The following is a 26206-nucleotide window of genomic DNA, read 5'->3' as shown; positions in this document are numbered from 1 at the left end:
TGGAGTGGGAGTGGTGCCAACCTTCATAGGGTTTAATGTGTGCTCTCCTGGGCCAGCTGGTAAGGAAGGAGAGTGGGACGATGGTCTCACCCTCTTTCGGGAGCAATTCTTCCAGTGCATGCATACAGGGAACAAAAAGACTGGGATTGTGGCATCCTGTATCCAGAGCTTGGGTTAAGTGACTTGTCTAAGGCCACACAGGAGGTCAGTGGCAAGTCCAACCTGGGGTAGAACCTGGGGTTCTTGGCTCCTCATCCTGCCTTTATCAGCAGACCATCTATTCCAGTCCAGCAGTTTTCAAATGGCACAGGCAAAGCTGGAGCTTCAGGGTTGCATGACTGGGATTCTAGGCTCCATCTCTCCCTTAAGCCTCTGGGGCTCATTGCACTGCCCTATCTCCCATTCAGTTGTGTGCTCTCTAATCTGCAGCCAACCTTAGGCTGTTCCAAACCCATTTTAGGGACTCTTGAGTCTGAAGTGCTATAAACCATGCTGCGGACAGAGCATTCACAAATGTCTGGAAGGCAAGGGTCTCCCCAGGGACCAGAATAAAGACTAGGCTAAGAAAGCATCACTAATGGAGAGAAGGTTGCTGACTGTAGAGGAACACAGGCCAAGGAAGTCTCTGGCTGGGTGCTTAATCTAACTTCAGAACCTTCTGATACATAAAATGTTAGCGAGGGGTCTGAACAAAAGCCCTAGAGGTGAAAACACACATGCACGTTAGGGTGTTTGAACTCTAGATCCAGCTTCAGATTTTGCAGCTCAAGCCCTTCTCTATTTTCCAGCCTAGCTGGTTAGCATCCCTATCCACAGCCTCCAGACAGCTGAGCTGGTACAGCTACCATCCTGGTCTGGTAAATGGACACAAGTGCAAGAGGATGCTGGTAAGCACTGTTCTAGTCTACTTATGTATTTAGTATTGCTCATACACCTCATGATGGCTGATCAGTGTTCTCAGTTATTTACCAGTATTAGAGAAGAGCCCAGTACTCAGAATTCACACCTGGGTTTCAAATGACCTAAAGTTTGGAGGGTTTTGGTTGGGCCCATTATACAGAGGAGGCCATTTGCAAAATTCAGATTTTGCTCTAGGTTTAGATTGCAAACATGCTGACATTCAGGTGTGTTTGGGTTAAGAGAGGGAGTTAATTCAGGCCTATCTACAGTCAGACTAAAGGATGACAGAAAGCGCTCCCCACTACAGGGGAAAAAACCTGATTTCACGAGCAAAACCAGAAAGGCCGACAAAACACACGGAATAGCCTCCAAAGTAAATTGTGCACATTAGTAGTTCAGATTAGATTCACTGCATATTGTTTACATGTCACAAAATAACAAGGAGACCTGCTAGACTGAGCTTGGATCTTCTCCTCCAAGTCTATTTCTGGTGTCCCCGGCCACACAAGAAGGTCTGTCACGTCAGTGCAAAGCCTGCTGCCTACTGAGTACAGTACTAAGGGTTTGTAAACAAGCCCCAGACCATTTGTCGTCAGGTAGGAAAAAAGAAGCACCATTAAAATGTCAAGAGAGCATAAGCTGAACTCTGTGTAACACTAATGGATGGAGAACTCAAAAGGGATGCAGAAAAGAGTCTCACTAGAGAGGGGCCTGGGAGTCAAAGTTTGAATCTTGATTCAAAGTTCAGGGGAGTTCAGATAAAGGGCTGGGATTCAAGTCCCTCCTGGGCTTTGGGATTTACAGGGTTAAGTTCTCGGGGGGAGGGATAGCTCAGTGGCTTGAGCATTGGCCTACTAAACCCAGGGTTGTGAGCTCAATCCTTGAGGGGGCCATTTAGGGATTTGGGGCAAAAATCTGTCTGGGGATTGGTCCTGCTTTGAGCAGGGGTTGCACTAGATGACCTCCTGAGGTCCCTTCCAGCCCTGATATTCTATGATTCATGGAGACTACAAACATGGGGATGCTACCATAGGCTCCACTGCTGGAGAGAAGTCAGGCTTTGGGTGCTTTCCCCTGGAGTTCTGCTGCCAGATGGACTAAGGCAGAACCAGGCTGGGAACTGCTGAGGGTGCTGCATTGCTCCAAGCAGCCACACATCCTGCTTGAGTTTAAAGCCAACACTCAGAGGCTACGGCTACACGAAACTGCTTACAGTAGAGCTGCCGCATTGATGCGGCTCTAAGCCCATGGGAGAAAGCTCTCCCACCGACTTAATTAATGCACCCCCAACAAGCAGTGGGAGAAGCTCTCCTGTGGACCGAATGCTATGCACACTGGCACTTAGCTCGGTGTAACTTACATCACTCGGGGGGTAGCTTATTCACACCGCTGAGTGACTTAAGTAATACCGATGTAAGTGGTAGTATAGAGATAGCCTTATTGTGAGATGAAGTGTGTTAGTGGGTTGGGAATGAGCAACAACATTGGCTGACATTTTGCAGCCAAGCTGCAATAATCAAAAACTAACCAACAGCAGTGTCCACTTAACCATCCAGTTAGCTAATGCAAGACTTGTTCTGTCTAAGGCACTTAGACAGCTCCATCCCAATAGCACCTCAGCACATAGCAACCTCTAATGTATTTATCCTCACAACACCCTGCAAGGTAAGGCAGTGCCATTACTCTCATCAGACAGATGGGGAACTCAGGCCCAGACAGGCTGAGGGTGCATCTACACAGCAAAAAGGGACAATGATAGCAAATCTCAGAAGAGCCCAGATCAACTGATGTGGGCTTGCGCTGTGGGGCTAAAACTAGCAGGGTAGCCGTTGGGGCATACGCTAGAGCCCGGATCTGAAACCCAGCAAAGTGAGAGGGTCTCAGAGTTTGGGCTCTAGCCCCAATGCCTATGCAGCTTTTTTAGCCATGTGAACCCCAGTCAGTTGACCCAGGCTCTGAGACTCACTACCACAGGGCTTTGGGGTTTTACTTTTTTTTTTTTTAAACTGTGCAGGCATGGACTGAAGGTTCTTCAGGGCCTCAGCTCCCCATCTAGGGACTTGTCCAATGCCACACAAAGTCTGTAGCACGGCAGGGAATTAAACCCAGGTCTCCGAGGCTTCAGGCCAGTGTCCTACCCAGTGAACCATCCTTCCTTTCATTGTGCCTTGCTTCCAATATGAAAATCATGTGCAAAACCCACACTAGATGGCGCAAGATTTTCCAGTTCCAAAACAAATAGGAAAATTTACATGCAGGAGTCACACATTTTTCATACCTTCATCACCTCATACAGCCATTTGCACGTGATAGTCCTCCAATGCATTCCCACATCTGCTGTGTCTAGTCCCTTAGGGCTTCAAAGGGGGTGCTAGGTGTTGCATTATTTCAAAAGAGGTGCCACAGAATGTTTATGGGGGACTTTGGGCTTGTTCCTGGGCAGGAGCTGGTTGCAAGTGATGGAGCCAATTTGCTTCTGCTGAAAGAGGAAGGGGACCTGGCTCATGACACGCTCCCACCGCTGTGTGCAATTCCACAGTCTCAGCTCAAATCCCTCTGAGTTTGGGGGGTTTGAACCTCAAAGCAAAACTCAGCCACAACTACTTGGGCTTCACCCAATGCCATAAATCTGCACAGGCTCATTCAAATGTCTACAAACCTCACTGAGCCTGGCTTAAGTTCCTGCCTTGTTAGGAAACACCTGCCTGAGTTTCAGTTGTGAATGTTTCAAAGTTGCAATGAGAGGTGAGCCTAAACCACTCTCACCTGCCCCACAATCACTGGATTTCTAGGCAACTCAGAACTGTGTCTGAGCTTTGCAGCTTGGTCCTGCCAGCTGAGAACTGACCGCTGGGGCTATGAACACAGAAGTTAGCACCCTGACATAACTACCAGGCAGCTCATTGTGAAGGTGACACAGCACAGTCTGCCCCAGGTACAGGTGGCTAGCCTGTCACAGGATGCTAAGCTTTTCAGGGCCTGTGAAACAGGCCCTGGGATGGGGCCTAGTCTGAGACAGAACCCCCTGCATCTATGGCAGGTGAGTCTTTGCAGATTTTAAGAAGCTGGCAGGTGGCCCTTGTTACAGTGATCGGCCAATTAACCCAGCAGGAGGTATATAAGCTGACGGTCAGCAAGAAGATGCCTGTGCAGAGAACAGGTGAGGATACTTGTGCAGAGAGCAGGAAAGGGACCATTCTCCATGATTTCATTTCCTTCCTGCCATTTGAGGAGTGAGAAAATAGCACTACTCTGGGAGCTCAGCTAGAGGGAGCATGGGTGTGTCAGATAGTTCTTTCCTGTTAAAGGACTAAGAAACCCAGTACTGGAGGGAAGGAGGGGGACAGAGGGCCCAGCTGTGCCCTCAGTTACATGGGTTTTTGTCCCACTGAAATGAATGGGAGTTACAGCCAGGTGACTGAGGGATCAGCTGGGCCCTCCATTGCCCACCATCTTGGGTTGTCATTTACTCCTGTGTAGAGTGGGGCTAAGACACCATCATTTGGATTTGGGGACATTTGACACCCACTTCCCTGGGCTGTAAATGGGGGCACAGGACCATAGAGGATCAGACACTGTGTATGTGGGTATCTTGGGTAAGGCAGGAGCACCTGGGCTCTTTGACCCTCCTATTGAACCAGAACTACGGCTAGTGTTTTTAAAAATCCAATTAGATAAACGTGGACTGGCTGCTGGCAGCCTTACAGGCAGGACTAAGCTGTAACACGTTTTTCTGCGAGGAGCCCCGCTTATTTTAATGGGGGTAGCTACAGAGCATGGTAACACTCAACTTGAGTAAGAGTAGCAGAATATGGCCCTAAATAAATAATAACAGTATCTGAAATTCCACCAGCTACTTTCCAGCTCTCTTAATCTTCATGCTTTAGGGTTTGGGACGATCTTCAGCTGGGGTCAGGGAGAAATTGTCCCCCATGATAGAGCACACTTCTCACACTTAAGTGTATTTGGACAGTACTTACAATGATCTACATTGTCAGCTCTCTGGGCCAGGGACAGTGTGTCTTTGTTCTGTGTTTGTACAGCACCTAGCACCCTGGGGCCCTAGGCCATGACTGGGCTGCAAGATGCTACCGTAATGCAAATAATGAATAATAATAATTTTGCCTTCCTCTGAAACAGCTGGTATTGTATTAAAAACACAAAATCCTCGACACTGAGCTTTGAGATCTCACACTTGTGCAAACAACAAAATGGAATGCAAAAGACTGGTTTAATGTAACTTTTTTAGATGGCTCTTTTCTTCTCATGGCCTGTCCTGGTTAGCCACTGAAGGGTTGAAATATTCTTGAAATGTGTTAATCCACTAGGTTTGTTGCATCATTAGTCACAAGTGCCAGCACAATAGAATGATTTACAATCAAGGGCTGGAGCAAGGAGATGGTTCTTACCCAGTACCCTGGAGGTCAATATTGTGAGATGATGACAACCAAGAGAAGAAACAAATTCTGGAGGAGAGAGTCTTCCACCAAGAGTGCCCTGCCATCAGCCCCCCACCATTCAATTCTAAGGGGCCGGACTGTGGAGTCCCTTCTCATACTGAGTAGTCCCCTCCTCCACAGTGAGGCTATTTGAGGAGTATGGTACCACTGCAAGGTGTAAGAAAGGGCTCCAGAGCTGGTACAGAGGCTGTTCTTATGGCATCTCTAGCTTTGACTAAAATTGAAGAATAACAAAACAAATCAACCATTCGGGAACGTTGAATTCCCTGAGCTTTTCAGCCTCATTCTGCTGACTCTAGAGGTTTAGGGACTTTGGCTCAGCACCTGAACTGGATGCGCATTCAAACTATGATCATTTGAGGGGTTGCTCAAGTCTAGTTCAATGATTAGGAAGGGAAGCTGGAATTGCAGCAATAAGGGAACCCTGACAGACAAAACCCGGATGGAGACATCTGTCCATTTGCTAATATTTTTTGGTAATAACTTTCCCTGTTTGGGTTGCATCCTAATGGCTAATGACAACAGGCTAGAGAAGAAAGAAGCCTGCTACTGATCCCCTGCTACCTAGCCAAAAGAGCACGCAGAGCAAAGAGCAATGTGCTTTACTAAAGAAAAGAGTAAGTATTCATGGACGCTACGTCCTCGCTGGTCTAACTCTTAGACTATTGCTCCTACTGTATATGTCATTAACATTGATGGACCTAGCCCCAAACCCCAGGCTGAGTAGATGTTTGGATCTGAATGTGACCTTCCCAGATGAAACACTTCAGTGTTTCAATTCATTGCCTTTAGGAGTTAAGAAGAACTTAATTCCACTTCTCTTCAACCCCTATGTCCCCACCAAAACTTGGCAGGCACACTTTGGGGGGGGGCTGTAAGCAGAGGTGAAAGTAAGCCGGTACGGGCCGGTACGGAGGACCGGTAAGAAAAGGAGACTGGCTGAGGGAGGGAGAAGCCTGCCCCTTGCATAAGAAAGGTTTAAACTCAGCTGTTCCCTGCGCCGCAGGGGTTAGGAGCCGTTTCTGGCATGCTTGTTAATTTCACTCACAGTTGCTGGGGGGGAGGGGAACGGTGTGTGTGACCATGGCAGGGGCAGTTCTTTTCTGCCCCCGGGATGAGGGGATCTCCTATACACAAAAAATACAATCAAAATCAGGAACCATTTCCAAGTTCAAATCTATCCCATTCCCTCCCCGGCAGAGGATTATGGTTGTGATGTCCAAACTGCTTGTAATCCTCTTTGAAATGTTACTGTTTAAAAAAAAACAACACAAAAAACATGGAGAACATGGTGGGAAGATGTGTCATGATGATCAGGGTTTATTTTGGGCAAAGCAATTTTGCTAAAGCAACTAAAGAGTCACAGGGAAAGCAAATAGCCCCCATAGAGAAAACCACAAAGGGATTGGAGGGGAAAACTGGATATTCAGGGAAATTATTGTGCCTCCTTTGAAAGAAATAGTAGTTTTCATTCCACCCTCTTTATATATTGATTTAAACACCTGAAATGTCCTTAGGACATAGGGCGCAATCTCAGATCTCTTTTTGTTTTGTCCTGCCTGCAGAGTGCAGAGGCTGAAATTGACAAAACTTTCTCTAAATATCTTGTATATTTCATGAAGGCTATTCCAGTTGTCCTTCATTCACCCCTGCCTTCCCCTACTACTAGCCACCCATTGGTGTGCCCCCTGTACTCTTTTATGTGCCTGGAAGGGAGATTAAAAAATCCTTGATATCTGACTTGCTAGGAAATAGGGAGGATCTAGGGAAAGCGGGACACTGGTGGACATGGTGCAACGCAGTCCCTTGCCCCCCTGGCTCCCTCCCTGGCTGGCTGGCTATGTTTTTTGCCTTGGTTACTTACTCCTTGGCAGATCCAGCCCAGCGGCATCTTCTGGCTCTCTGCAGGCAGCAGCAGCCCACAGGGGCTGGTTGCTGGGGTCGCTGCGGGTCGGCGACAGGGTGCAGCTGCATTGTTTGTGACACATTCATATACATACACATACATACTGTATGTATTACTATCCCGTGGGGAGGGCGCCGGTGCCCTTTTGAGGGGTGGGGGGACAGGGGAGACAGTATTTCTGCTGCTCACACCTCAGGAACTTCTGTAAGAGGCAACGTCTGGCTGGGCACTGCCAGCGCATCTGTCGGCACCCAGCTTTTGGGTTGCTGCTTAATGGTGTCCCCAGGAAAACTTCCAGCCTCAGCAGCTGCTGTTCTCTCTTCCAGGCTGTGGGAGGGAGCTGCCCGGGAGACAGGGGAGGAGACGGAGGTCTGGGGGGCATGCGGCAGCAACAACACAAGCAATAGGGGGTGGCAGGTGGGGGCTGCAGCTGCAACGGGAACCACTACCCACAGCAAAGCCGCCCCAGCCCCTGGCTCAGTCCTGGCACGTGGAAGGTGTGAGTGGGCCAGCACAGCCGGGGCAAGAAAGGGGCATCCATGGGAAGGACTGGATGGAGCAAAGCATCCTTATAGCAACTCCCACATTGGGCCATACAGCTGCTCTCGCTGCTCTCCCTGTTGTCGTGCCATGTCTCGAGATGAATGTGCTGCACGTCGGCCCTTTCCAAGCCACAATTTCACATATGGCATAGGATTCCACTGAGTATAAGGAGGTACCACACATGAAATGAATAGCAAGTCCGCCACATGACAAGTGGTAAGTGCAGTCCGTTTCACTGTAATGATGTTGTTCATCGCACTGAATCCCCTTTCGCAGTCAGCATTGCTTGCAGCAAGGGTGTCCACTGCAAGGACGAGTTTTTTAAGTTTACCAGGAATGTTTTTTCCTCCAAAAGCCTTGAATTCAACAAATCCCTCAGTTGATCAGCCAATGCTCTTATTTCCTTTTCTCCGAAATGGGGATTCTCTGGATTCTCTTGCCATTTTTCGGGATTCAAAACTGACAAATTGATAATTAAGTTCTTATAATTGGAAGACCTTTCTTCACGTATGCTTTGATCGGCTTCGTTTGAGGCAGTTGTAAATAGCAAGCCTGCGCGATTACCATGTGGGGATACTGTATGGCACTCAAAAGCTAACTTTGGAACATCCACATGAATGTCTTCCTGGGAAAACAAAATCTTCTTGTCTTGCTTCACAGATCTAAATCTACTCTGATCCAGGTATATTCTAAATTTATATGTACAGTATGGATGGATCTCTCAAAAAAGATAGCTCTTCAGTGTAGGAGTTGGACCAACAAACAGCCTCCTGGGGAAGGACGGACTCCATTAAGCAGCACACATTAAGCAGAAGTTCCTGAGGTGTGTTAGCCCAGAAACACTTGTCTCCCCCCCCCCACCCCTTAAAAGGGCACTGGCACCTTCCCCACAGGACAGTAATACATACAGTATGTATGTGTATGAATGTGTGTGTCACAAACAATGCAGCTGCAGCCTGCTGCCAACTGCCCCGACCCCAGCAACCGGCCCCTACTATTGTATTATAGTAGTATTGGAGATCCCCTCATCCAGGGGGCAGAAAAGAACTGCCCCTGCCATGGTCACACACACCTTCCCCCCGCCCCTCCCCTCCCCCAACAACTGGGAGTGAAATGAACAAGGATGCCAGAAACGGCTCCTAACCCCGGGGGCTGAACTGCCCAGGGAACAGCTGAGTTTAACTATTCTTATGCAGGCGGCAGCAGCAGGCATCTCTCAGCCAGTCTCCCTGCTCACTGCAAGCTAGAGCCTAGAGGAGATCCCCTGCTGAGTGGGGGGAGGAACGCAGAGCCTTACTGTCTGCAGCCTGGCTGGAGGAGGAGATGAGAAACCAAGGTGACAGTGAGTTTTCCCCTTCCACCTGCTTTTATTAGCTCTGGATTTAAGCTGTGCAGCCAAATGCTTGTATTTGTTGTGTATATTAGTATTGGAGATCCCCTCATCCCGGGGGCAGAAAAGAACTGCCCCTGCCATGGTCACACACACCCTTCCCCCGCAACAACTGTGAGTGAAATTAACAAGGATGCCAGAAACAGCTCCTAACCCCCGGGGCTGAACCGCTCAGGGAACAGCTGAGTTTAAACTGTTCTTATGCAGGAGGCAGGCTTCTCCCTCCCTCAGCCAGTCTCCCTGCTCCCTGCTGCAAGCTAGAGGGGAGTCCCTGCAGCCGCTGCTGAGTGCCAGGCAGGGGGAAAGCACAGCCTAGCGTCGGCAGCCTGGCTGGAGGAGGAGGGAAGACATGGAGAAAAATGTGACAGTGAGTTTTCACTTTTTCAGGCTTATTCCAATATTAAAGTTTTATTACAGACAGTATTTTTAGTAGTAGTAGCAGCTTTATTTTCTATATCTATGTCATGCAATGGGAAGGATCCATGAAGTACATAGGAGAGGTGGGTTGCTTGCTTGCGATTGGACCATATGGGTAAGAAATGTAAATTACTTTCACCCCTGCCCAAACCCCAGGGCTCCCAGCTGCCTTTGCAACTGGTAGCTCCGGGGGTGATTTAAAGGGCCCGGGGCTCCTAGCTTCAGCGGGATCCCCGAGCCCTTTAAATCCTGATTTAAAAGCCCTGGGATTTAAAGGCCCCACCTCTTCCGGTAGAGGCCATGCCTCTTCCAGTTGAGGCCCCGCCCCCTCCGCAGGACTCTGGAGTACCGGTAAGTCCTTTAAGTTACTTTCACCCCTGGCTGTAAGACATCAGGCACTGATGAAGTTAAATCAGCATTCTGTAGCATTGCAGTTTCTAACTGCAGGTGTGCCGAGAAGGAACGTGCTCAATGGGAGGCAGACAAAAAATCCGGGCCAACCTTTCTGCTGCCCCCACCCCCAACTCAGCAGTCTCTCGCCCCTATAGCTGAGAAACAGAGCTTGGATAATTAACTAGAATGATTAGTGTTGTTCTGTGCAGCACAGAAAATACTGGGCCCCAATTTGCTTGTGTTCAAAATACAGCCCACCCAGGGTATATAAAAGCTTGAGTATTTAGAGAGGCAGCAGTGGTCTAGTGTATTGGCACAGAGCTGGGAGACAGGAGTTCCTGGGTTTGCATATCAGTTCCACAGAGGACTAGCCAAGTTCTTTTCTGGCTCTGTCACCAGGATATTTGAGGGCTTCACAAACATTGGTGCATTTACATTTCCAACACCCCAGTCAGGTCAGGAAGTCTCATCCCCGCTCCATAATCAAGCAGCTGAATCACAGAAAGATTAAGGGTTTGGTTTTTCACACATGCGAACAGCTCCATTTGCACTGGAGAGGAGCTGCCAGTGTCCTGCCAAGGTGGCTCAGACTGGAGGCCCAAACATTGAAAGTCCCAAAACTCAGAGGTTGCTTTTGAAGAGGCTGGACTAAGTGGCTTGCCCATGGACACACAAGAAGTCACTGGCACAGCTGGGAACAGAACCCATGAGTGTCCAAATCTCCTACCTGACTTTACAAATCCCTCCCCAGTTCTCCTCCAGTAACTAAAGGCTTAGCCTAGATTAAAGCAAACAAGAATTTGCCCATCAAGCCATGAGTTGCACCCATGACACTTTGTCACTGGCCATGTGACCCATTCAACATAGCTCAGCAGGGCTCAGCGAACATTTCCCTTCAGATAACTGTAGATATTTCAGTTTTGGGCTCTTGCTGTCTGCCACGTGGAATCAGTAAAAGCTGTGAATCTAAGAGCAGATTGGGAAGACACTAAGGAAAACATTTGAAACATATTTCCATCCCTTCCAGCATCTCTGCCTCATAGATTCTCCATCTGTTCCCAAACCTCAGCTGATAAAAGTTTTATTTCTGGACCGCTCTGTATTATTTAGCTCTGTCTGGCATTCTGAGATGGGCAGAGTGGGCGTGAAAGATGTGTGACACTGGGTTCAGATACCAGTTGCTGCTCCGTCTGGAGGAAACCTTGCCCTGGGCCACAGTGGGGGCATAGTGAGAGAGCTAATCGTGCCTCCTCCCTCCCTGTAGCTTTCTAGCACTCACTGACACCCCAAGGCTGGGACATCTAATAAGGTGGCTGCTGCTCCATGGGCCCAGTGAGATGTGGTCCATCATGGGAGGGGCAATCAGGCCCCCAGCCCTTCAGAAATTATGCAACAGCCTCCCACATGCAAAGGATGGGTAGAGAAGCAGGAGGGAAATGATGGTATGAGCTGCCAGCTTGATAGCTCAGAGATCCACCAAGCTCTAAGCACATTCCATTTCCTGTCCCGTGTAGGGACTATGCGTACGCGTAAGGGCTGGATTTCACCGGCTACATTCTGATAAACTCACCTTTGTTTTCTGTCTCCCCATCTATCGCTCTAACCTTCACATGACTCATTTAGTGATCAGAGTTCTCCATCTCCTCTGCCCCATGGACGACAGCCCAATCGTATTAATCTCCCATGCAAGCCATATGCAGCATTTAGATTATTTCTTCCCTGCCTTTGCTCCAGATTGACAGGCCTGGAGCTCTTTAATCTCCAGGCTGAAGTGAATATTTGATCTGTGGATGGGGTTGAAGGTTGTACATAAAAACGAATTCTATATTAAATGAAAGAAAGGAGAAATAGCACTGAGAGTTGTCCCCAGTGTCCTATGTGCCTCTGGCAAAAAATTCATACTAGACCAAAATATGTCGCAGCCCCTAACTTTGTTTAGTCACATCAAAAGAAAAATACCAGACTAGTTAGAGCTAGCCAGGGCCTGGGCCTGGGGGCCAGTTCAGGACACCTACCCAGACACTGAGCTGTGTGCCCACTCCCTCCCTCCTCAGATCAGGGCAGGACAGAGCCTAGGTGACCAACACAGCTGAGCTGGCATGGGAAGTGTCATCCATTGTTCCTGGGGTAGGCCAGTGGAAAATTATTACCAGTTCTCCTCCACTCCCCAACCAAGGAAGAAATGGGGAGGAACTGTGACTCCGAGGTGCCTCTCGGAGCGCCTTCTCGGCTCTGCAGCTGGCCTCTTGCTCAAGGCAATGCCTGACAATACAGCCTGTCCCTGGAATAGCATTCATTAATGGTTCCCAAGTTCTGATTAGAAAAAAATATTGCAGTGAGAACACAGGGGTCAAATTCAGGCCAGGTGTAAAATACTGCCACTCCATCAACGTCAATGGAGTCACCCCTGACTGACAGTGGGGCAGAATGCAGCTGCTTTGGGAGGCAGCAGGATTAGCATGGCATAAAAACTGGCCTGATTTGTCCCATAAGCTTCTCCAGCATCCTCTTCCATGACCCGGATAAAGCGCTTTCACTTTGCGGAGGGGCGGAGTGCAGAAAAGGCACAGCACTCTCATGCTGTGAACAGTCCCTACGTGCTTAGCGTGATGGAAACCTTGAAGCTGCTGCCTCGTTTGCATTGTACTGGAGGGAGTTTGTGTTACTGCAGTCGGATATATGTAACCCTTGAATCCCAGCTGCAGTATGTGTGTGCCTCAGACAACATGGGGAATGGGCGTCAGTTTGAGGCAGCAGAGTTAGGTGGGAGAGGAGTCAACCAGACTCTGGAACACTGAAATCTGGGCTTGATGGCGCATATGACATGGGGAGGAAGGGGAAGAAGAGACTGGAGAGGCTTCTCCTGGTGCCTGCAGGAGGTCAAAGAAGGCAGGAAGCTGCCTCTCCCATTTGTCTCATTTGTAAAGCTCTAGCATCTCTGAGAAGCAACAGTCTCCCCCTCCGGGGGCTCTGACCCTTGTCTTCCTAACTACCCCATCCCCCAGTGGGCTTGCCATGGGGATCACACTATGGGGAGAAGGGTTTTACAGGCAAGCCTCATCCACGACAGTGTCTCTAAAGCTTTGTGCTTCGGTGCAAAGCTTTTAAAGCCTGAAGCACTTGTGCCTCGTAGGGGTAAAAATACCAAGACTCATCTCAGAGCTGCCAGTTCTCTTTCAACCCAGAAATTAACTAACAAGGCAATTGGGCCTGGATGGGATTCTGAACTCCCGACATTGTCTCCTCCTAAGAATACAAATCTGTTTTACCAGTGCTGCATCTCTATTGTCAAGGAACAATCAACCCCTTGACTTCCTCTCTGTGGTGTATGGAAAACGATATTAAATTGTGTAGCTATCACTTTAAATCCCAGAGGTTTCCTGGTCCTGCTTGCCGGCTAGGGCACTGTGTAGGGAAGGGTGAGATCAGAGTCAGTCTGCAGCCAGGTAGCCCATGGTAAGGTGGGGTGAGTTATGCCTCTGTTTTATGGAGCAGCCTGCTTTGTCTTTCTCTGTTTTTGGCTAGAGTGGGTTATCATTCTGGATAAAGAATAAAAGTTGTGTTACGTTGCAACCTTCCAGCAAGAATATTTGTGTTTTTATCTCACTTCTTTGTGTGTGCATGTTGTAAACATAACACTCCTAACCAAAAACATGGCAGAGATCCAGACGCAATTTCTGGTCTTTCAACACAGATCTGTTCCCTTCCCTCCTCCCCCAAACTTTTCACACTAGCTCTGTTACAATGGAAACTGTGGAGTTGAAATTATAAATCCTGCATCAGCATGACAGAGAAAGAGAAAAACAGCAGAGACACAACCAATCAGCACTGCCAGCTCCAAGTATTTAAAAATAATGAAATTGGCTGAAAATTAATGAGATTTTTAAAAAAATAACACATTGGGGGGGTTGGTTTTTTTTTTTTTTTGGCTTTTGGTTTCTGAGCCTTTGGGATTCACTCAGGTCACATTTTGAAGCTTTTTTCTGCAACCATGAGTGCTAAAAACGTACTGCTTGTTTTCAATCCAAGATGAGATTCTCAGCTAATCCCATGCCTCCTGCAGCTGGGGCCTTCAGAAACACACCACACATCACAGGGGTTCTCAAACTGGGGTTGTGACCCCTCAGGGGGTCACAAAGTTATTATATGGGGTGTCACAAGCTGTCAGCCTCCACCCCAAACAGCGCTTCACCTCCAGCATTTATAATAGTTTTAAATGTAAAAAAAGTGTTTTTAATTTATAAGGGTGGGGTCGCACTCACAGGCTTGCTGTGTGAAAGGGGTCACCAATACAAAAGTTTGAGAACCACTGAGTCGTATTATGAGACTCATGACAACATCTGTGGCCCGATACAGAAAGGCAGCATTGCGGTAAGCAGATGTCTGGCATGCATTTAGCTCAGAGGGCAGGGATAAATTTCTCCAGGCAGGGCTTGTGCCTTTCCATGTGTGGACAGTACCTTGCGCATTGTGCTGCTCTCAAAATACATATAATAAATAAATAAATGTATGAGCCTTTGGTGGTGAAGCTACTGAGTTTGATCCTTGTTGAGGTATCTGTACAGCCATGGGTCATTACAAGATGGCACTCAGATATGGGGCTTGAATTCCTTTGGGTCACACATTTTTGGCTAGAGTAGGTCAGAAGAACCTAAACAAAACTATATTCCGTTAGCAAATGCAGTTCCACTAAAATTGAAATACTTCACAAAATCAGGTCAATTTCACTGGAATTCATTTCAGAAGAAACCCAGGAAAAAAAGTTCCAACAATGCTGAAATGGAACTAAACATTTCATTTTTTTATTTGGAAACAACTTTTTGGTTTGCCCTTTTAAAATTTCATATTATATTATATCATAAGGAACATTTTAAAAAATGTCAAAATCAAAATTTTCATTTTTTGTTCTGATTCAGAATGAAGCCAACTTTCAAAATCTCAAAATCCTTCACAAATGGAATTTCCATCCTCCCCACAGCTCTACTTTTGACTAGCTTATTTAACACACGGGGGGGGGGGGGGGGGGGGAGAGAGACCTTGTCACCCTCTGTGGTCAGACCCCGTTGGACAGCTTACCACTTACAGAGGAATTTAGCTCAAATGACAGAATCTTGTGATTGTGGTGCTGAAAGTCAGGGTTTGATTCTCTCCCCCCAAAAGGGTGCCACCTATCCAAGTTTTCCTACACCAGGTCCCTTTTTTGAGGTAGCTGTCCCAGATGAAATGGTTCAGGTGTCCCATTTTTTTGTATCTCAGAGATGGCAACCCTATCCCCCATTAATCCCCCCCACCCTTTGCAGTGTACTCACTTTAATCAACTGGCTGAACTATTCAGGCCCAGTGGAAATAGTCAGGATTCTCCGCCAGCGATTCCGGTTTCTTTTCACATGTAACTATTACATAATAATGCATACCTATGAGAGAGAGACAGGGAGGGAAACGTGTTATATTAATGCCACTGCCCCTGGCATTCATTGCACTTACCGAGGAGTCTGGGATAGAGAAGTCATCCCAGAATTCATAGGAATCAAAGGAATTCTGGAACTTGTAGGGCAGGCACCATTAGAAATGTAGGCTGGGAGCAAGGCTTGCTGGGAAGATAGGGAGTGGAATAAAAGCCAAGGTATGCTCTCAGTGTAGAGGTGACCTTGAAAGTCTCTTTTCTTGGGGACAGTCTCTTAGGTCCCTCCAGGCAAGGGCAAACAGACAATGGGGGAGAAAAGAGAGATGAAGATGGAGAAAAAGAAAATATGGATGATAAAAATAGATGGGAGGAAAGAGGCCAAATCAGAGAAAGTCTGGTCACTCACAGAGCTATACACAACGGGGCAGCTTTGCCCCAGCACCATCCGGATGCACAGCCACCACACTACAGCCACAGGCAGCAATGCAATCATGACTAAGGCTAAGGTTTTGTCATGCATATTTTTAGTAAAAGTCATGGACAGGTCACGGGCAATAAAGAAAGGTCACGGGCTTCTGTGAATTTATCCATGACTTTTACTAAAAATATGCATGACAAAATGGGGAGCTGCAAGCTCCCCACACCATCCAGGGGAGCCTGGCTCGGAGCCGCAGTGTCCCTCCACCACCCGCAGTGTCTTGGAGCTCTGGGACATCCTGGCCGCCCGCGGCAGCTCTGTGCTCTGGGGTACCCCGGCCACCCGCGGCGGCTTCATGCTCTGGGGCACCCTGGCCGGGGGACCCATGGGGGACCCATCGCCCATGGTGGCTGGGAGTTTGGGGTCTCCCCACTGCCTGGGAGCTCTGAGGCACCCCTGCCCTGGCTGGGAGCTGCGTGACAACCCTGTCCCCCGCCCCGGCTAAGAGCTGCGAGGCACCCCTGCTGCCCTCTGCAGCTGGGAGCTTGATCCCCGCAGTTCCCAGCTGCCAGGGCCATTGGGGGACCCTACAGCTCCCAGGCGCTGAGGCTCAAGTCACAGAGATCTCTGGAAGTCACAGATTCCGTGACTGCCGTGACCTCTGTGACAAAATTGTCACCCTAATCATGACCACCTCTATTTGCATGAGGCATTGCTATGGATTGAACACATGCCCTCTAGAGGGAAAAGGCAGCACGACTGAATTTTGTTCAGTAAGCAAAAGCCAAAAACACGAGACCAGTGATACTATTCAACCACCTGATACTGAGAGAGGAATAGCTTGTATTGGAATATAGACCCAACCTAAAATGTAAAATGTCATGTTTCAAGTGGGTTTCATTGATGGGCTTTAAAGTAAATTTCCTCTGTCAAGATGAAGATTCCAGAAGATAAGACGTTTGGCTTATAGCCCAGTTCTAAAATAGAAAAATTATTGCAAATGCCTCGTTTCTCAGAAGGAACTGGAGGTGATGAAGTAGAATATAATATTTTATTTTTAATGTTGCTAATGAATGAATGTTGAGTGACTGGGCGATTGGCTAGTTTCCCCCCCTCCCAATTAGCTATTTTTATAGGATATTTATATTGAATTTTACATAAACTGGTGATACAATATAATCTCGAGATTTTTTTCACCCAGATAAGACCATGTTAACTTCCTCAGACATGGTCCTTTTTCTTTTCTTTCTTTTTTTAAGCTCAGAGACATCTTGGGCCTTTTTATTCTTTTTAATGTATGGTGTGAAAGTGTGGCTGCGAAAATGCAGGTGTGTATGAGCACCCATACAACCCACATGGGCAAGGTGCCTGAAATAAATGTTCCCCAGGTTTAAACAGTCCTAAATGATGTCTCGTAAAATTACTCCCTAAAGTGTGTTCTGTGTTTTATGTTTAAAAATCCTGAGAGACTTCAGGTTGTCCTCTGCAATTTCTGGAAAATGCAGTGTCAAACTTCTAGTTATCAAAAATATTCCATTCAAGTCTATGCTATAATTAGGGCTACGATTTTGTCATGGAGGTCACAGAAGTCACTGAATCCGTGACTTCCAGAGACCTCCGTGAGTTGAGCTCCCAGCGCTTGAGAGTTGTAGGGTCCCCCACCACCCTGGCAGTTGGGAACTGCGGGGGCCAAGTTCCCAGCTGCAGAGGGCAGCAGGGATGGCCTGCAAGTCCCAGCTGGGGTGGGGGCCAGGGGTGCCTCAGAGCTCCCAGGCAGCAGGGGTGCCCTGGAGCTCACAAGCAGTGGGGAGACCCCGAGCTCCCGGCCACCACGGGCGGCAGGGAGATCCTGAGCTTCTGGTCACTGTGGGCGGCCGGGGTGCTGGGATGCCCCTGAGCACAGAGCCGCCGCAGGCAGCCGGGGTGTCCCGGAGCTCCGAGCCGGGCGGTGGAGGGACACTGCAGCTCTGAGCCAGGCCCCCCTGGGTGATGTAGGGAGCCTGGAGCTCCCCATTTTGTCATGCATATTTTTAGTAAAAGTCACGGACAGGTCACAGTCTTCCGTGAATTTTTCTTTATTGCCTGTGACCTATCTGTGACTTTTACTAAAAATATCCATGACAAAATCTTAGCCTTAGCTATAATCATCTCCGGTGGGGAGAGGAAAGGGTTAGCCACCACATAGCAATTCATTTCCAAGGTTGTGGTCCAGACATAAGATAATAATTTGGTTTCATATTAAGCTACTTAACCATTCAAATGATAGATCTGATTGATTTTGGTCACATTCTTTAGTTGGATTTATAAGCAAACAGCCACTTTTTTAGAATTTGTCTAAGGACTGATTATTGTTGGCATTACTGAGTCTAACTTGTTTGGTTTGTTGATTTCACCTTGACTGGACAGTTGTTTTGCTTTATTCTTAGTTTAGTTTAATATTATTAACAGTAGCTTAGCTTTGGTGATAAAGTTCCTTTGCTTTTATCTTTGTTTAAGTGTTCTAAAAATTTTTATAAACAATCATATTTCTTTTAACAAGCAATCTGGGTCCAGATCCCTTTGAGACCTGGGATAGATACCAGCCAGTCAACCTAAAATCCTGTCCTGCTCCCCTAATAAGCCTATGGTTCTCATAGGATATACCCTGGACACACATGACGGGGAGGAGAAGGGAGGTGGGGGCCACAGATGAATAAAAAAATCAGAGAACAGAAAGGAAGCAAAGAAGCAGCAGGAAGGTTCTCAGAGGGATGTCAAAGAGTTTGTCTGACTGGAGACATGATGTTTTACAGGCCTCAAGAGTTATTTCAGGACCTGCTGGCATCCTGAAAGATAAGCCTGGAAGAACCATGACTGCTGCCCAACAAAATTAGAGCAGTTCCAGAAAGAGAGAGCGAGAGATGGAACCTGCAGCGTGAGGTCTCCTGGATAGGTTTCTGCTCTACACTGGGGTCAGTTTTAATCTGGGCTGTGCCCCTTTACAGGCAGCCTCCCACTATATATAACATCATTTAAAATGTTTGTTTCCAGATACTGGGGAAAAATCCTACCAACTGCTCCAGATACGCACTGAGAAAATGTTCTTTGGTCAAGTGGTCTGCGATCCAACAGCACTGGGTTTGTTGTGATCGGAGCAGCTGGCAGGCTGTCATTGGCACGGTCCCCAGGGGTGGCCCGTCCATATAGACGAACTAGGCGGTCGCCTAGGGTGCCAAGTTAAATGGGGGGAAATTCGAGGGGGAAAAAATCAAATGAAAAAAAAAATGAAAAAAATACAAATAAAATAACAAAGATGTAATTATTTCAATTCCCATGTGCGTACGGAGGGAATATGAATTATAATTAATTTCTCTACGTTTCTGAGAATTTATTAATATGTTAAATCTTTAATTTACTGCAAAAATAAATAATATTTTAGCGAATTTTTTTTTCCAATTTGTGACGCAGGGTCAAGATGACACTCCGCAATTTTGATAAGCAATAACTCAGCCACAATGAAACACATCCGCCAGTGGCAAGAGCTGCAATGCTAGTGACACCTAACTCAAATATACATCAAGGTCTCATAGCTGGAAATTCATGTAGAGTGGAGATATCGCGAGTTGATACATGTCAAACGGTCATTTTAATACACATCGCAGGTAGATGGTTAAGAATCAAGCAAATACCGTGGAAAATTGTGTTTCTTGGTGCCAAAGAATAAAGAATAACATCTTTCAGCATTATAAATCCAAAATGTGAGTATCTTTAAGCATTATTATCGGGCTGTATAATTATGAACTTTTCTTTGTTATAACTGGTTCACATGTAATAAATAAGGTCCATAAACGTAACAGCGTTAACGCTTAATAGACTACGAAAGTGATGACGTCACACTCCAAGCAGGTAACTGTGAGGAAGGGGATTTACTTTCCAAACAACCGGTGTCGGGTTATAATGTCGAAAAAGGTCATTTTGTTGCCATGTAAACGCTGTAACTAACCATTTTAATAGGTAAGTGAGTGTATGTTACTAATCTTTGAACCTTTAAGCAGTGAAAAGATGTGTTGGGATGGCTGCAATGTGGTTTAAATCACCAACCATGTGGTGCGTGGTGTCAGCCATTCTTAACGCTATAATGCTTACAGTCAGGAGCACAGTACATAACAATATTCAAATGCCCAATGGCAGAAAGAGGAAAAAGAAAAGCCTCAGGAGCTGAGTATTGTAAATGAAAGGCTGAGAAGGAAAAGGACCAAGCAAAACAGCAGGGATCCTTCCTGAAATATCTTCTCTTTAATCCAAATAAAGATGGAAGCAGTACACAGCATCCAGATGAAGGAATTTTACTTGGAGGGGAGGTTAGCTCACATCCGCATGGAAGCAGTTTGGAACATCAAGATGAAAGTATATTACTTTGAGATGAGGGTAGCTCACATCCATAAAAAAGCAGTTTGGAAACTCAAGATGATGGAAACTTACTTCTAGATGAAGAAATAACAGGAGTACTTGTGGCACCTTAGAGACTAACAAATTTATTAGAGCATAAGCTTTCGTGGGCTACAACCCACTTCTTCGGATGCATATAGAGGCAGCTCATAGCATCAGACTGATAGGGAAGTGGAGAAAATTTATTCACCTTCAGAGACACATGCAGAAATTGAAGTAAATGAAGTAGAAGGAAGAAAGGATGAGGAAGTTACAAACAAGTTACAAGTATCGGGGTAGCTGTGTTAGTCTGTATCCACAAAAACAATAAGGAGTCCGGTGGCACCTTTACAGTATGGGGACCCAGCTTCATGGCCCAGATGTGATGACAGTGTGCGGCAAATTCTTGTGAAACATGGACGAACAAGTTCATGAATTTCCCTTCCCTAAGGATGGAAATAAAAGAAAATTCTCTGCTCAGCATTACAAGAGGAAACTCATTAATGGGGCAAAAATTCATCAAAACTGGTTACTATATTCAGTGTCAAAGGACTCTGTGTTTTGCTTTTGCTGCAAGTTGTTTAGAAATCAAGCAATTGGTACATCACTTACTGAAAATGGTTCGAAGGACTGGAAAAACATATCTTCAATTCTCTCTTCACGTGAAAGAAGTACAGAACATTTGTAATGTTTTCAAAATTGGAAAGAACTTGAATTATGATTGAAAAAAGGAAAAACTATCGATGAAGAAAATTTACGTGTGAAAAAGGAAAAAGAAGAATATTGGCAACAAATATTAGAGCGTCTGATTGCTTTAGTGAGAGTTCTCGCTGGGCAAAATTTAGCATTCTGTGGCCGCGGTAGAAATGAAAAATTATATACTCCAGGTAATGGAAACTTTTTAAAATTTGTTGAATACCTAGCTGTGTTTGATCCAGTCATGAAGGAGCATCTACATAAAATAACTGATCATGGAACACAGGTTCGTTACTTAGGAAAAAATATGCAGAATGAACGGATTCAAATCCTAGCAAATGCCATTAAAAAGAAAATTGTAGAAGCTGCCCATTCTGCAAAATACTTTTCAATAATACTGGACTGTACACCAGATGTGAGTCATGTTGAACAAATGACGATGATCATTCGTTTTGTGGATATGGAAAAGTCTGCAGATGACGATAATGTTGAAGTGCTCATAAAGGAACATTTTTGGGGTTTCAGATCACTGAAGGAGACGACTGGAGCATTTATGACTGAAACTATTCTACAAGAGCTTGAAACAATGTCTTTATCCGTTGAAAACTTACGTGGCCAAGGCTATGATAATGGGAGTACACCTCTACCTCGATATAACGCTGTCCTCTGGAGCCAAAAAAATCTTACCGCGTTATAGGTGAAACCGCGATATATCGAACATGCTTTGATCCACTGGAGTGTGCAGCCCCCCCCGGAGCGCTGCTTTACCTCATTATATCCAAATTCGTGTTATATCGGGTCACGTTATATCGGGGTAGAGGTGTAATATGAAGGGTAAAGACAATGGTGTACAAAGGAGAATGATGGAAATCAATCCTAGGGCCTTTTTCGTTCCTTGCAGTGCGCATTCTCTGAATTTGGTAATCAATGATGCTGCTAGATGCTGTTTGGAGGCAAGCAGTTTCTTTGACCTGGTGCAACGTGTTTATGTGTTTTTCTCAGGCTCAACATGCGGTTGGGAAATTCTGACTCGCCATGTGAATTCTCTAACTGTGAAACCACTTAGTCAGACAAGATGGGAGAGTCTCATTGATGCTTTGAAACCTCTTCGCTATGAACTTGGAAACATTTATGATGCCCTAATTGAAATTTCTGATGATACTACCTTTACTGGATCATCTGGCAATATGGCACGTTCAGATGCAGAAGCTCCTGCAATTGGCCTTTCCAAGTTCAAATTTTTGACTTCCCTCATTTTGTGGTATAATATCCTTTTCAAGATTAACCTCACTAGTAAGCAGTGTGACGGGGCAAGGCCAGATGGCTATAGAAAAGTAATGGGAGATAGATATATTAGCCCCAGGCTAAACAAATCCCTGGTACCAGGATAAGTAAATGGTAGCTGCTCCAGGTCAATTAAGACACCTGGGGCCAATTAAGATCTTTCCAGAAGGCAGTGGAGATTGATAGGTCGATTGGGACACCTGAAGCCAATCAGGGGCTGGCTGAAACTAGTTAAAAAGCCTCCCAGTTAGTCAGGTGGGTGCGCATGTCAGGAGCTGTGAGAAGTTGTGCTATTGGAGAGACTGAGCTGTATACACCATACTAGGTACAAGGAAGGAGGCCCTGAGGTAAGGGTGAAGTGGATCTGGAGGATGTGGGGGCTGCTGTGGGGAAGTAGCCCAGGGAATTGTATGTGTGTGTCCTGTTCCTAAAAGGTCAGTTACCATAGCTGATACTATTAGGGTCCCTGGGCTGGAGCCCAGAGTAGAGGCAGTAGAGTAGCTAGCGGGGTGCAGGGGAAGCAGCCGCTTCCCCTCACCCCTTTGCCCAAAAGCGGCGCCTTTCCAAAGGTGGCCGCCGGCCGGAGGAGCACAGGCTGGCCGCCCACAGCGTGGCCGGCAGCCATGGGGGGGCGGGCGTGCGGCCGAAGGAGCAGGGGGGCGCAGCAGGCGACCCGGCCCCACAGTCGCGGCCGGAGGAGAGGGGGGGGCACAGGCTGGCTGCCCACAGCGCGGCCGGCAGTCATGGTGGCTGGAGGAGTGGGGGGGGGGGGCGCGCAGGGGGTGCCTTTTTTAGGTTTGCTCCCCCTCCTCTTAAAAGCTGGCTACGCCACTGAGTAGAGGGCGGGCCTGGGCTCCCCCTATACCCCCTGATTAATCACTGAGACTGGGAGACAACAGAGACTGTGAAAGGGAGGATAGCTTCTCCTCACCTCCCTCGCTGGCTTATGATGAAAATGGCTCAGTAGACTGTGACCCTTGTCTCTCGAGAGAGAAGGGTTAAGAGGAGGGTCACAGTGACCTCTGAAGCTAGCGAAATCCGTCAGGAAATGCAGGACCCAGGGAGACAAGGACAGAGCTTTGTCACAGCAGCTTCAGGAAAATAACTTGAACATACATTCTGCTATTCAAAAACTGCAGCAAACTAAAAATATTCTGGAGGAATTCAGAAGTGATGAAGGGTTCGAAAGAACACTGGTAGATTCTCTCGAGCTTGCTGAAGAAATAGACTTTCCAACAGAATTTGAACCAGAGCCAGTTCGCATTCGGCAAAAGAAACAGCAGTTTTCATATGAAGGACGAGACACACCCATTCAGAACCCAAAACAAAGGTTCAAAGTGAATTTCTACTTCGCAGTCCTTGATACTGCTATTCACTCGGTTGACGAAAGATTTCAACAGATGCAGCAGCTAGAGCTAATTTGGCTTTCTATATGATATCCACAGCTTGCAAAAGAAAACAGCAAAACAGATAAGAGAATTTTGTATAAAACTGGAGTCGGCATTGACTCATGAAAATTCAAAAGACATTGATGCTACAGATTTGTGTAGTGAGCTTCAGGCTTTTTCAAAACGATTTAAGAAACATTCCACTCCTGAAGAAGTACTGAAGTTTGTTTCTGAAACATTTTTCCAAATATTTTTAAAGCTCTATGCATTCTTTTAACTTTGCCAGTTTCCATAGCTAATGGGGAATGTAGCTTCTCAAAGTTAAATTGATAAAAACATATCTATGTTCAACAATGGGGCAAGAGAGACTTGTTGGACCTGCCACAATGTCAATAGAGCATGAAATAGCTGGAAAACTGGATCTAAAAGAACTAGTGATTGAATTTTCAAAACTTAAAGCAAGAAAAGTCATGTTTTAAGAGCACAGAGTGTTTTTTATTCAGAGTGTTTTGTAAATACAGGTTAAAGTTCATTGAAGAGTTTTCTTATTTCTTTCTGTATTGGATGGGGTGGTAATGGCAGTTAAAGCAGGATAGCGTAATGGATGATTTTGGATTTGTAATAGTAAAAATTATAATTAACATTTTTAATGTATTTTTATTTGAAATCGGACTGAAATATCATCTAGCTGTAGTGTACAAATCTATTCTGAAAATTTCGTGTCTCTATTTTATCTTATCTTAGAAACATTGGTTGGACAGACGGATGGACAGACAAACCAAATAATTAAGCTTCTGTTTAAAAAAAAAAAAAAAAAGCTTAAAAAACATTAAAAGGAAAAAAGGGGCAAAATGTTTCCCAGTTTACCAAAAAGCTCAGCCTAGATCTGCCTTGGGGCTTGGGGAGGGGGGCGCCGATTGCATGGTTCGCCTAGGGTGCCAGTTGCTGGCAGCTAGTCTAGGGCTGCCCCTGACCATCCCTTTGCTCTGTCCCGGTGGTTGGCAAGGCATTGAACCTGGCGCAATTCCCAACTGCCAAATGCTGCTCAAAGCAGAGAGCTCAATACTGACCACACGGGAGAAGAGGTGGGTTTGGGTGTGGAGAGAGAAACTGGAACCTGGAAACAGCGTACAGAAACCCTCTCCCATGCTGATGGTTCTTACAGCAAAGCTTGAACCTCAATACACAGCATGGGGTGCGCCAGAGAGGACATGGGGAGCACAGGAAGCCACTCATGGGCCTTTGGAAGAGGTAAAAAGAGCAATGAGTAGTAGCAGTTTATGGGTGGTTCTTCTTTCCCATTCTAAAGAGGTTCAGCTAAGCGTCCAAATGTTGGCACCTTTGGAGATCTGCCCACCAGCGGCGTATTATCGCCTAGGCCGACAAGGCCTAGGCCTAGGGCGGCAAATTTGCAGGGGAGGCAAATTTGAGCACCCACGGAGAAGCTCCCCTCCCCGCACCTCCTACTCCAGCTTGCCTACGCCTCCTCCACGAGCGCGCCGCCGTGTCCTGTTTCTCTCCCCTCCCTCCCAGCGCTTGCGCCGCGAAACAGGTGTTTCGCGGGGCAGGGAGTGAGGGGGGAGGAGGGGGAACACGGCGTGCTGGGGGAAGAGGCGGGGCCAGGGCGGGGATTTGGGGAAGGGATCCAATAGGGGCAGGGAGGGGGTGGAGTTGGGGTGGGGACTTTGGGGAAGGGGTTGGAATGGGGGCAGGGAAATGGTGGAGTCGGGGGGGGTCAGGGGCAGGTGGGGCGGCAATTATTTCAGGGCCTAGGGGCGGCAAAATCATTAATCCGCCACTGCTGCCCACCACTGGCTCCTGGCAGGTTCTAAAGAATTGGGATGTGGATGGAGATCCAGGGTGGATTTGCATAAGCACTCACCCTTGGTCTAACTCTGCTTCCATCGATGTAGTGGAAAAACTCCCATTAGCATCAATGGCAGCAGCGTTAGGCCAATTGTGATACAGAGCCCCACTGATGGTTCACTGTTCTGGGTCAGCAACTCATCGAGTTTGACATAGTCCGTGTACCCCAACTCACCATTGTCATAAACTGTATCTAAAAGGGGGCATGTCATATGTCATTGGAAAGCCAGTAACCCACGGACTGTTAATATTCTAGCGTGACATATGTCCAGTACACCCACAAACGACTTTGTAGATATGTGCTGCAATATGTTCTTAACATGTATTTGGCAATCAGTGCCTAAGCCACGCCTCTTCCAGACACAGGAATGAGATTCTGCCTGCTGGAATGGGTCTCCCATGTAAATGGAGCAAAGTGTGATCAAAGACAATGAAAACCACATTTGCATGCCAGGTAAGCAAAGCTAGCGGGAGAGCCGGGAGGGAACAAGCGACCACTTAACAAATGCGAGAGGGGATAGACAGTGGTGGATTAGTTTTATGGGGCCCTGGGCCAAAGCAAGTGTGGGCCCTTCCCCACCCCTTCCGCCTGCAGCCCCCTCCCCCAGCGCTCCTGCCAGGGAGCTGGGTTGGGGCAAGGGGGCTTCCCCCACTCCTGGTAAGAGGACTGGGTGGGCGGGGGAAGCCCCCGCACCCTAGCCCCCCTCCCCAGCAGCCATGCTGGGTGGGCGGGC

The 26206-nt window shown here is 47.0% G+C and overlaps 1 protein-coding gene across 1 annotated transcript in view; it reads right to left on the bottom strand.

Moving 5' to 3' along the window:
* SORBS1 (sorbin and SH3 domain containing 1) overlaps positions 1-16236 on the bottom strand; it is a 139259-nt gene extending 123023 nt beyond the window's left edge. The window contains exon 1 of the mRNA XM_065408217.1: positions 16058-16236. Within this exon, the coding sequence (XP_065264289.1) occupies positions 16058-16236 (179 nt within the window). The remainder of the gene's footprint in view (positions 1-16057) is intronic.
* Between the last annotated feature and the right edge of the window lie 9970 nt (positions 16237-26206).

Source organism: Emys orbicularis, chromosome 7 (genome assembly GCF_028017835.1).
Source record: "Emys orbicularis isolate rEmyOrb1 chromosome 7, rEmyOrb1.hap1, whole genome shotgun sequence".
In the NCBI taxonomy this organism is placed as follows: domain Eukaryota; kingdom Metazoa; phylum Chordata; order Testudines; family Emydidae; genus Emys; species Emys orbicularis.
Note: the sequence above shows the minus strand (reverse complement) of the source record. Positions and strands in the feature narration are given on the sequence as shown.